Consider the following 12,254-nt stretch of genomic DNA (forward strand, 5'->3'; position numbering starts at 1 on the left):
GTTCAAAAGTGTATACACTAAAATCTCTCCCTTTGCCCTCTCTCCTTAGGCACCCAGTTCTCTTTTTCAGAGGCAGTCCATATTTAGCTTCTTGTTTACCACTCAGAGGCATATTGAGCACATGCATATGTCTCTATGTTTAAATGTTTTACACTCAAATTGTAGCCTACTATTTATACGTTTCTTTACTTTGATTTTCTCACTTAAACAATGTATTTTTGAGATATTTTCTTGTAATATGGTATGGCCTTATTCTTTTCAATGGCTATGCCATATTCCATTATATAGTTATACCAGACTTTATTATATTAACTATTATCTTATAATTTTCTTTTTCTGTTCAGCAAATGAAGTTCTTGTATCTAATATCACTACCTAAATGTACCTATTTAATAAAATATAAATTTCTAGTTGTTAAATTGCTATTTCAAAGGGTTTCAAAACTTAAAATTTTTGATAGCCATTGTCAGATTGCTTTTTATAGATGATGTTGTACCAGTTTCCTAAATAACAGTAATGTATGGGAGTACCCGTTCCCCAAATTTTTGTCCATATTATATATTATTTTTTTATGTTATTAAAAATTTAGAGTCTACCAGTCAATATGTAAAAATGGCGTATTAGCATAGTTTTAATAGTCATTAGTTTTGTGCGCAAAGTTGAATTTCCTTTTTCATGTTTTTGTGCTATTTGTGTTTCCTATTTTGTTCATTGCCTTTGCCCTAATTTCCTTTTTAAAAATTTTTTTCAGGAGGTTATTTGTATTGTATTATGATGTGAATGGCAAGATGGCTGCAGTGGCTTTAGTCCATAATCCTAGCATGTTGGGAGGCCAAGGCAGGGAAATCTCTTGAGGCCAGGAGTTCAAGACTAGCTTGGACAATACAGTGAGACCCTGTCTCTACCAAAAAAGAAAAAAAAAATTATGCATGGTGGCATGTGCATGTAGTCCCAGCTACTCGGAAGGCTGAGGCTGGAGGGTCACTTGAGCCAGGAATTTGAGGTTACAGTGAGCTACAACTAGGCCCCTGCACTCCAGCCTGCACAACAGAGTGAGACCCTGTCTCTAAATAAATAAATAATTGAATGAATGAATGAATTACAAATGATTTTTCCTAGTGTATCATTTACCTTTTGATTTTATTATTTTTTATATATAGAATTTTTAATTATTATATAGTTATATTTATCAATATGAAGTCCAGAAGTCTTAAAAAAAGTCTTAGTTAGAAAAGCTTTTACCACTTGAGGCTATAAAATATTTTCTCTATTATTTCATTCAGTGCTTTTATGACTTCAGTTTTACATTTAAATCTTTGATCCATTTGGAAATTTATTATGGTATGACTGATTTATTGATCTATTATTTTTTCAGATATCTCAATCTAGCTGCCCCTTAATTAAATGATCTTTGTCTTAGATATTACTTTTATCCTATAGTAATATACAAATATTGATATATAATTATTATATTATAAAATATTATAATAATTATAACAACTACCACTACAAACAGTGCAAGCCAGGCATTGTCATTGTTAGAGGGAACTTTTTTTTTTTCTTTGTGACTGGGTCTCGCTTGGTTGCCTGGGCTAGAGTGCAGTATTGTTATCATAGCTTACTGCACGCTTAACTCCTGAGCTGGGCTCAAGCGATCCTCCTGCTTCAGTCTCCCAAGAAGCTAGGACTACAGGTGCTACCAAGCCCAGGTGATTTTTCTAATTTTTTGTAGAGACAGGGTCTCGCTATTTTGCTCAGACTGGTCTTGAACTCCTGACCTCAAGCTAACCTCCTGCCCTGGCCTCTAAGAGTGCTGGGATTATAGGAGTGAGCCCCACTGTGCCTGGTCAGAAGCACATTATACATGTAAATGTTTCCACCATAAAATAAAGTGGAATTTTAAAAAAAGAAAAAGACCAACCCCCCCTCCCCCCATATAGCCACAAGGAAATTTGAGGTTTAATGAAGTAACTTGCCCCAAGTCATGCAGCTAGTAAGTGGTGAAGCCACTGCTGTGTATAGTAGTTCACAGAGTAGATAAAGTGAAATATTGAATTAGAAGCAATTGTGGAACTAATTTAAATCTTTATTAGTAACAGGGCAATAGATAATGATTTACCTAAGACATCCTATATTTGTTTTTGTAGAAAAACAAAAGAAAACAAAACAAAAAACTAAAAAAAATTTTAATGTTCTGAGTCTTGCTTCACTTTGTATTCTCTAAATTTGAAGATCTCTTTGGAAACTTCATTTTTTAGAGCTTTTGGTTTTTTTTGGTAGTGAACCATTTATTTTTGTGCCCGTTAGGAAAGAATGTGTTTGAGTAGTTAGTTATTTCTGATCTAATGTTTAGGAGTGTGACATAGTGATATTGAAAATACTAATGCTTTTAATGTGGTCTTGTTTATTTTTTCCTTTGGAAGCTGGTAGGAGGACAGTTTGATTTGGAAATGAATTTCATTATCCAAGAAGGTGAGAGTATCATCTGCATGGTGGACCTACTGGAAAAATGTGATATTACTTGCCAAGCAGAAGTCTGGAGCATGTTTACAGCTATTCTGAAGAAAAGCATACGAAATCTTCAAGTCTGCACTGAAGTAGGCCTTGTTGAAAAAGTGCTTGGGAAAATTGAAAAAGTTGACAATATGATAGCAGGTATGACTTCTCCTATAGTACAATGTATATGAAAAAATGAAGTTTGACTTTTAAATATGTATTTATATCTTATTTCATTTAGTAACATTTATTTAAGAAATATTTGAACAAGTAGCATGTACCTAGAATTTTAGTGTCCAAACAATATATTTTAAATTTTCAAGAACTATAAGTAGCTTAATTATTTTATTGTTTTCTTTTGTTTCCAGATCTTTTAGTTGACATGTTGGGAGTGCTGGCTAGCTATAATTTGACAGTTCGGGAACTAAAGCTTTTCTTCAGTAAACTTCAAGGAGATAAAGGACAATGGGTAAAAAAACTTAAATACTCTTTGGTGTTTGAAATTATTCCCCCTCCCCAACACATACTAGCTTGTAAGTAACTGATATTATCACATATGAGGTGAATGTCAAATTGAGGGGAGGAGATCAATTAAAATAGCATTGGATCCATATGCCTTCTTTTGTTATGCAAAAACCCAGGTGTGAACTAAGAGAATGAGTATTCCAGACAGGCTAATATTTTGGTTTTTCTTTGAATTGTTGTTCTTTAAATGTATATTCAACATCTATTAGAGGAAAAAGGTAAGAACAGAGAAAGAAAAGTGTTGGGTAGCAGTACCTAGCTTTTATTCTATTGATCTGAGTTTAGCTGAGGTCCTTAAACTTGAACAGTCTCCTCAGTGAACAAAAGCTCTGCCATTAATTGGATCCATCCTCTTTAGATACCATTTACTGCTTCTTTGCAATGGATGTTGATGGGGGTGAACTTATTTTGAACCCCAGGTGCCTTATCATACTATTTCTTCCTGCCACTTAGTTTGCTGTCCCTTTAAGGAATACCAGTAAATATTTTCTCCATTTTTGTTGCCTTGCCAGGTTGAGTGCCCTTTAGAGATCATTGCCCACACCAACTGCTCAGCAAGCTGATCTTTAATCTAGCTTTGATTAAATATATCTAAATTTGTGCCCTGCAATTACTCTTATTCAATGTGTTAAAATTTAGATTCTTAGCTTCTTTGTATCCAACTTTAGTTGTCTGGCTGCTTTTTAAGTTTTTATTACTGATTTTCATTGAATTTGATTATGTTTGTGGGTGTGGCTTACCTTATGTTTATCCTTATTAAAGTTCTTACATTTGTGGGTTTGTAATGTAATTGTTATCAAATTTGGAAAAATTTTGGTCATTATTTCTTCAAATATCATTTCTTGTTCCCCTTTCCCTTCTTTTCTGGCACTCCAATTATAAATTTGTTATACCTCTTGATATTGTCTCACAGGTCAGTGAGATCTGTTAACTGACTGACTGACTGATTTATTTATTTATTTATTATTTATTTATTAGACAGAGTCTCACTTTGTTGTCCAGGCTAGAGTGAGTGCCGTGGAGTCAGCCTAGCTCATAGCAACCTCAAACTCCTAGGTTCAAGCAATCCTACTGCCTCAGCCTCCTGAGTAGCTGGGACTACAGGCATGCGCCACCATGCCTGGCTAATTTTTTCTATATATATTAGTTAGCCAATTAATTTCTTTCTATTTATAGTAGAGATGGGGTCTCGCTCTTGCTCAGGCTGGTTTTGAACTCCTGACCTTGAGCAATCCGCCCGCCTCGGCCTCCTAGAGTGCTAGGATTACAGGGTGAGCCACCGTGCCTGGCCTGTTGATTTTTTTTGTCTTTTGTCTTTGTGCTTCATATTAGATTGCTTTTTTTGCTATAGTCTCAAGTTAACTGATCTTTTCTTCAGCAGTGTGTTAATTCCATCCATTGAAAATTTCAGGTAGTATATTTTTTATCTCTGTAAATTCTATTTGTTTTTTTTAATATCTTCCATTTTTTTCCTCATTATGTTCATATTTTCCTTTAAATCCTTGACAGTAAGTATTTAGTATAATAATGGTTGCTTTAATACTCTTGTCTACTAATTCTGTCATCTCTGTCATTTTCTAGATCAGTTTTTTTTTTTTTTAAAGAGTCTTACTCTCTGGCGCCCCTGGTACAATGCAGTAGTGTCATCATAGCTCACTGCAAATGCAAACTCCTGAGCTCAAGTGATCCTCTTGCGTCAGCCTCATGAGTAGCTGGTACTATAGGCCCATGCCACAACACTCAGCTAATTTTTTTTTTTTTTTTTTTTTAGTAGACACAGGGTCTTACTCTTGCTCAGGCTGGTCTTGACCTCCTGAGCTTAAGCAATGCTCCCGCCTCAGTCTCCCAAAGTGCTATTATCTAGGTCAGTTTTTTACTTACTGATTTTGTTCCTGTTTATAGGTCACATTTTCCTGCTTCTTATGGCTACTGAATTTAGACATAGTGATATTAGATGTAGTAAATTGTATGCTTCTGAGTGCTGGATTTTGTGGGTTTTTTTTTTTTTTTTTTTTTTTTTTTTGAGACTGTGTCTCACTGTCACCCAGGCTGGAATGTAGTGGTGCCATTGTAGATTATTGCAGCCTCAGCCTCAAACTCCTGAGCTCAAGCAATCCTTCTGGCTCAGCCTCCCGAGCAGCTAGGACTACAGGCTTGTGCCATCACGGCGCGCTAATTTTTAAAATTTTTTGGAGAGATGATTCTTCCTCAGTTGCCCAGGCTGGTCTCAAACTCCTGGCCTCAAATAATCCTCCTGCTTTGGCTTATGAAACAGCTACTCCACTTGTCATATTCCTTTTAAGATTCTTAGACTGTTTTTTGCAGGCAAATAATTACAGATCAACTTTATCCTTTAATGCTAATTTTTAGGTCCCCCCCCGCCCCCCGCAGTTAGGTTTAGAGTAACTGTTACTCTAAGGCTGGTTTAGCTTTACTGTTCAGGCCTGGTGCCTCTAGAGTTTCTATTGAATGACTATAAGTCTCAGACATGGGACATGAGGTAGCACAAGACTGTGGTCTCTCCACAGTATCCAGTAGGGTCTCAATTCCTAGTTCTGTATTAGTTCTGGGAATTCTTTAAATTATAGCTTTTAGTATCTTAGTCACACTTGTTGAGTTTTATCATAGCATGAACAGTTTGGTATTGAACCAAATAGTCTATGCAGATTTCTGGAGCTGCTGCTTTTTATAGCTCCTTCCTCTATAGTATTCTGTCCTGGAACTTCTATCCATCTTGAACTCCCTGTACTCCAACTTCTGCCTCTGCAATTCAGTGAGACTTTCAGGTTCTCAGTTTCCCTCTCCCAATGCAACGATGTGGAAATTGACTCCAGGTAGAAAGTAATTTTTTTTGTTTCCCTTTATCAAGGATGATGGTCTTGAGCTATCCTTCCTCCATGTTTGAAAACAGTTTCTGTTTCATACATTTTGTTTAATTTTCTAGTTGTTAATGGTGGGTGAGTAAGTCCAAGTCATGTTACTGTATCATGTCCAGAAACGAAAGTACACTGTTTGGTTTTGATTTATATTCAAATAATTTATTCTGAATATATAATTAAAACATTTTATAATACTTGTGAATGTAGAAAATTATATGTAAGAAAATAGCAAAGGATATGAAACAGATATTTATTTACAGAGGTAGAATCCCTACAACCAAATAAACATATAATCAATCCTTAGAGACATTTACATTAAAACAGTGTCTATATGTCATCTTCTGTCTATAGTTTCAGGGACTTTAAAGTTGGATAATGGAAAGTATAGTTGGGAAGATAGCATTATTTTATACCTGTGTGCTTTTTGGTTGGAATGAACACTAATGGAGCCAACCTGAAAAGGAGTCTAGTGCTACTTATTCATGTAAATTATGCCTATATCCAATCCTTTAATAATTTGCTCCTGAGGGCATATTGCAAGAAATTCTCATATAGTTCCATAAGGAAATATACATGAGGATGTTGGTGGAAGCATTATTTTTTATGGCAATGAATTGTCAACATGAGTATTCATCATTAAGAGAGTGGATGGGAAAAATGTATTGGATGCAGAATAGGTTATTATATAGCAGTTAGAATCAATGTACAGAGTAATAGGAATAGATGCAACAAATGTAGGAAGAAAGTAATAAACAATAATATATTTAACCTAACACCATTGAAATGGTAAGTACAAGCACACAAAAACATTTTTGAAGGAATATGAATAAAAAGATTAAACATGTTAATATAGCAGCTTATTGGGAGGGGGAAGAGAATGAGAATGATTTTGGAGGAGAAAGGGAAAAAATAATGAACTATTAATAAAACAAGAGCAAGGCCTTGCTCGAACCTATTCATTGCATTTGTTTAGCTATTTATTAGTAGGCATTCAATTTATTTCCATATTTTGCTGTCATAGAACTGCAGTGAAAAATCTTTATGTCTATATCTCTATCTGCCTTTGTAATTATTACTTTAGCATAGATTTTTTACATATGGAAATAGTGCATCAGTGGACATGAATATTTTTAAAGTCTCTTGAAATATGACTATTAATTTATTTTCTGAAGGGCTTTCCTAGTACAATATATACTTCCCTGGCAGTGACTGTGGAGTAAAGTGCTTATCTTAATGTAGTCTTTTGTTGACTGGTTTATCAGAAAGGAAACTTGGAGGAAACATTTCTCTAGATGATAATGCTACAGTACTGTACTTTTATTTTTTACTGCCAAATTGTTTTTGGTCACTTTATTTCACTTTGTAATTTATTTCATTTGTTGTTGTTTTTTTTTTTTTTTTTTGAGACAAAGTCTCACTCTGTTGCCCTGGCTAGAGTGCCATGGTGTCAGCCTAGCTCACAGCAACCTCAAACACCTGGGCTCAAGCGATCCTTCTGCCTCAGCCTCCTGAGTAGCTGGGACTACAGGCATGCACCACCATGCCTGGCTAATTTTTTCTATTTTTGGTAGACACAGGATCTCACTCTTGCTCAGGCTGCTCTAGAAATCCTGAGCTCAAATGATTATCCCGCCTCAGCCTCCCAGAGTGCTAGGATTATAGGTGTGAGCCACCAGGCCCGGCCTGCAATTTATTTTTAAAAAGTCAGTGTGATTGCAGTTACTTGTTCCTACGTTTTTATAATTGAGCAGTGTGAGGTTAATTGAAAATTTCTTGATCACTTATCAATGAAACTCTTCACTTAATATTTTTGTAAAAGGTTTTAAAACTCTTTTACACAATTAGCAATGATATCTTATAGCAGCTACTAAAATATGATAAAGGCATATCAATGATTTCACTTATAGTTTGACTGTGTTTTGAACTTTTAATAAAGAGGAATATCCTATACTTTGTCTTATTTGCTTATAAACTGGTTAAAATGATAATGCATATTTGATTGTACTTTGCTTTTCTTTGTAAATGGGATTTTTCATTTTAGTTGTGGATTGTTTCAGTATTAGAGACTTGTGAGCCAAAGAAACAATCAAATAAATGTCATAGTACAGCATTTATACATGCAGTGCAGTAGAGGTATATTGTAGAATGACAAATAATAGGGAAGGTTAACTCATTGTCAGGTTCAGGGAAGACTGAGCAAATGCCCATTAAGATGAGCTTGAAGGCTGTGGTTCTCAAGCCCTGGTACTGGTCCGTGGCCTGTTAGGAACTGGGCTGAGCTCTACCCGCACCCTCCCCATCCATGGAAAAATTGTCTTCCATGAAACTGGTCCCTGGTGCCAAAAAGGTCGGGGACCACTACTAAAGGATGGGTAGAGGTGGCTTATGCCTGTAATCCCAGCTGTTGGAAAGGGTGAAGTGGAAGGATTGCATGAGGCAAGGAGTTTGAGACTAGCCTGGGTAACATAGGAAGACCCTGTCTCTAAAACGATAAAAAAAAATATTAGCCTGGCATGCTGGCTGCACTGGTAGTCCATCTGCTTGGAAGGTTGAAGTGGGAGGATCACTTGAGCCCAGGAATTCAAGGCTGTAGTGAGCTATGATCGCACCACTGTGCTCCAGCCTAGGCAACAGAGCAAGAACCTGTCTCTTTAAAAAAAAAAAGGTTTGATAAGATGGGTGAGATTTACTTGGCTGAAAAGGGAATGGAGTAAGCTTATTGAGAACATCTTAAGCATAAGGAAGAGCTTGTGGTCAGGCCCTGTTGTGGGGAGAAGATTGAGAGAAGGCATTGTGGATGGAATACAGAGAAAGGGGAGGGTGAGATGAAAGATGAGACTTGAAAGATTGATAAAGTATCTGTAAGCCATATTAAGGGTTTTGGCCCCCATTTTGATGGTGAAAGTTCAGACTTAATGATTTTTGGACTTTATGATGGCGGGAAAGTGATGTGTATTCAATATACTCCTTGACTTAAGATGGGCTACTTGGGATAAACCCATTTTAAGTAGAAAATCCATTTTTAATTTAACTTTATTTTCAGTTTACCGTGGGTTTATCAGAATGTAATCTTATCATAAATTCAGGAGTATCAGCTTAGTGGTTAAAAGCATGGACTCTGTTTCAGTGAGTTCTGATCCTGACCTTGCCAGTTAGTACCTGTGTGACCTTAGGAATGTTCTTCCACCTCAGATTCCTCCTCTGTAAAATGGGGGTAATAGTAATACCCCTCCATAGAGTGGTTAAAATATTTTAATATTTTCAAAGTACATTTAATAGTGGCATATTGTTTAAGTAAGAATTATTTAAGTATTTGTTAAAATAAAAAGTGTTTTAAAGAAGGGTGGGTTGATATAGTTTGTAATTTTAAAAGATCATTTTTGCTGTATTATGGAGAAGAGTTTCAAGTGTCAAACGATATTGGCTCATATTTATTGGACACCTAATATGTCCTATAGTATTACAGAAAAAGGCATAGAGTACATTATTTCTTTAAAATAGTTGAAAATAACTTTTTGTTAATTTATATGCTTATAAGCTTATAGCATTATTTGGTTATTCTTGTGTATATCAAAACATTACTATATTTAAAATATATATTTCTGTTTTATGGTGAATAATGTGGTCGATGAATTGTTAATTATTTTCATAGCCTCCACATGCTGGGAAGTTGCTGTCTGTGTTAAAGCACATGCCTCAGAAGTATGGCCCTGATGCCTTTTTCAACTTTCCAGGAAAGAGTGCTGCAGTAAGTAAATATTATATTAATGAGGAAATCACTTTGAGTTCTCTTTTCCTTTTCTTCCTGAAAATACAGCCCTGTGAACAACACCCTGACAGATTTTGTGTTAGGTAGAAGGTTTTCTGCATGAGCTGACTTAATCTTTGTGACAATTGCGCATGTTACTTTTTCCTAACTGTTTTAGATATGACGAAATAGAAGCTCAGAGTAGTTGAGAAAGTGCTCAGTCATAGCTTGGGTCAGCAGTCGAGTTAAGAACCCAGTTCTTTTAAGCGTAGCCATTTTGTTCTATGAATTTATCTTTCCATTCTTAAGTAGCTATTAGTGTGTTAATGCGTTCATATTCTGTCTTTCTGAACATCTTTATCTATCCTTATATTTCCCTACCTCTGTTTCCTTTGTACATAGTATGTACAATGATAGTAACTCTTTGAAACTTATAGGCAAGTTTTCCTAACTTATAAATTCCCAAATTATGTCAGTCTTATCATTCTTGTAAGCTGTTAATGAGTTTATAAATCAGGCAATTATGTAGGGTAATGTTTCAAAATGTTATAGGAGCACATCATATAATGTTTACATATTATTTGTGAAAGCTTTTTTATTTCTTCATTATTACATTGGTCAGTCTGTTACAAGCAAAAAAAAGGATTTTTTAAAAAAGATATTGCAGCCTGTTCTTTTTCTGAGCTTATCTTTCCTTTCATTCATTTTGTACTCTGGATTTCATAAAATCTTGTTTGCTAGCCAGACAATATCTGCAGAAAGATAAGAATGTGTTTTAAAAGGACATTTGTGATATTTGAATTTTTCATACACAAACTTTCATTGAGAAGTTTTATTGTTCATTCTTTTCTTTTATAATTTTTCCTCAAAAGACATTTTGTATTTGAAGCTTTACAGGATAACTTTACTTTCTTTTCACTGAACCTATCATTTGCCTATAACATAATTGTTCTCATGAGATTAACTTTTTTTCATGCATTATGTTATTATTTTATTATTTGTAATTCTCCAAGAATACACTGTGTCCATTCTACTTATCTGCATTTATCTTGAAAGTGGGGCAGTTTAGCTGAACAGCTTTTGAAATTTGTGAAGAATAGGTATTTTAAATATATTTAGTGACTCATTATTTTCCTTAAACATAGCTTTTAAAGGGAATTTAAAGTACTCATGGATAAGGTGCTTTTACAAACTTTCATACCTTCTCTCATTTTCAGTGAGAGAGAACATATGTACACACCAAATATGTATTCTTTTCTTTTTATTTCCTCAATGAACCATTCATTTTAAATCAGCCTCTTGAAGTCTCAATAGTGTGATTACATAAATTTGACTCTATCATGTTTTTCATGTTTTATGGTGTATCTAATACATATAAATAAAAGAATATATGTGTACATATTACATGTGTATATAAATGCATATGTAAATTATAAAACGAAAACTTGTGTAGTTCAATTTTTTTAAACAGCTTTATTGAGCTATAATTCACATACCATACTGTTAACTCATTTAAAATATATAATTTAATGGGTTAATGTTCACAGAGTTCCGCAGTCATCACTACAACCAATTTTGGGACATTTTCATCACCCCCAAAAGAAACCCCGTAATCATTACCAGTCACTGCCCATTTCCCCCTAGTCCCCTAGTTGTAGGCAACCACTAATCTACTTTCTGTCTCTATGAATTTGTCTGTTCTGGACAGTTCATATAAATGTAATCATACAGTGTATAGTCTTTTATGATTGACTTTTTTGCCTTAGCATAATGTTTTCAAGGTCTATCCATGGTGTAGCATGTATCAGTACTTCATTCCTTTTTATGGCTAATATTATATTGTGTGGATATATCAAACTACATTTTAATAATTCACCAATTAATGGATATTTGGAGTTTCAACTTTTTGGGCTGTTATGAAAAATACTGTTATGATCTTTTGAGTACAATTTTATGGGTAGATATATGTTTTCATTTGCCTTGGGTATCTACCTAGGTATTCTCCTACCTCAGCCTCTGAGTGCTGGGATTATAGGTGTGAGCCACTGTACCTGGCATGTTTAACATTTTGAGGAACTTCCAGATTGTTTTTCAAAGTGGCTGTATCATTTTAAAATCCCACCAGCAATGTACTAGTGTTCCAATTCTCTACATCCTAGCCAACACTGGTTAATATCTGTCTTTTTTTATCGTAGCCACCCTAGTGGGTATGGAGCAGTATTTCATCGTGGTTTTGATTTGTATTTCCTTTGTGACTAATGATGTTGAGCATCTTTTCATGCCCTTATTAGCCATTTATATGTCTTTTTGGGAGACATGTCTATTCAGATCTTTTGCTCGTTTTAAAATTGCATTTGTCTTTTTGAGTTGTAAGAGTCCTTTATATATTCTGGATGTAAGTTCTTTATTAGATACTCAATTTGCAAATATTTTTCTCCATTTTTGTGTCTTGTCTTTTCAATTTTTTGATGGTGTCTTTCAATTACAGTTTTAAATTTTAATAAAGTCCAGCTTATATATTTTTCTTTTGTCATTTGTGCTTTTGGTGTTGTAATTACGAAGGATTTGCCTGTCCAAAGGGCTCAAAGTCCTTATGCCAATACCAC

The 12,254-nt window shown here is 34.7% G+C and overlaps 1 protein-coding gene across 9 annotated transcripts in view; it reads left to right on the top strand.

Annotated features, from left to right (window-relative positions):
- LRBA (LPS responsive beige-like anchor protein) overlaps positions 1 to 12,254 on the top strand; it is a 635,991-nt gene that overhangs the window by 78,578 nt on the left and 545,159 nt on the right. For all 9 annotated transcript variants that reach the window (XM_076010592.1, XM_076010588.1, XM_076010587.1 and 6 more), the window contains exons 3-5: positions 2,424 to 2,655; positions 2,865 to 2,965; positions 9,553 to 9,648. In XM_076010592.1, the coding sequence (XP_075866707.1) occupies positions 2,424 to 2,655; positions 2,865 to 2,965; positions 9,553 to 9,648 (429 nt within the window). The remainder of the gene's footprint in view (positions 1 to 2,423; positions 2,656 to 2,864; positions 2,966 to 9,552; positions 9,649 to 12,254) is intronic.

This window comes from Microcebus murinus, chromosome 15, assembly GCF_040939455.1.
Source record: "Microcebus murinus isolate Inina chromosome 15, M.murinus_Inina_mat1.0, whole genome shotgun sequence".
Classification (NCBI taxonomy): domain Eukaryota; kingdom Metazoa; phylum Chordata; class Mammalia; order Primates; family Cheirogaleidae; genus Microcebus; species Microcebus murinus.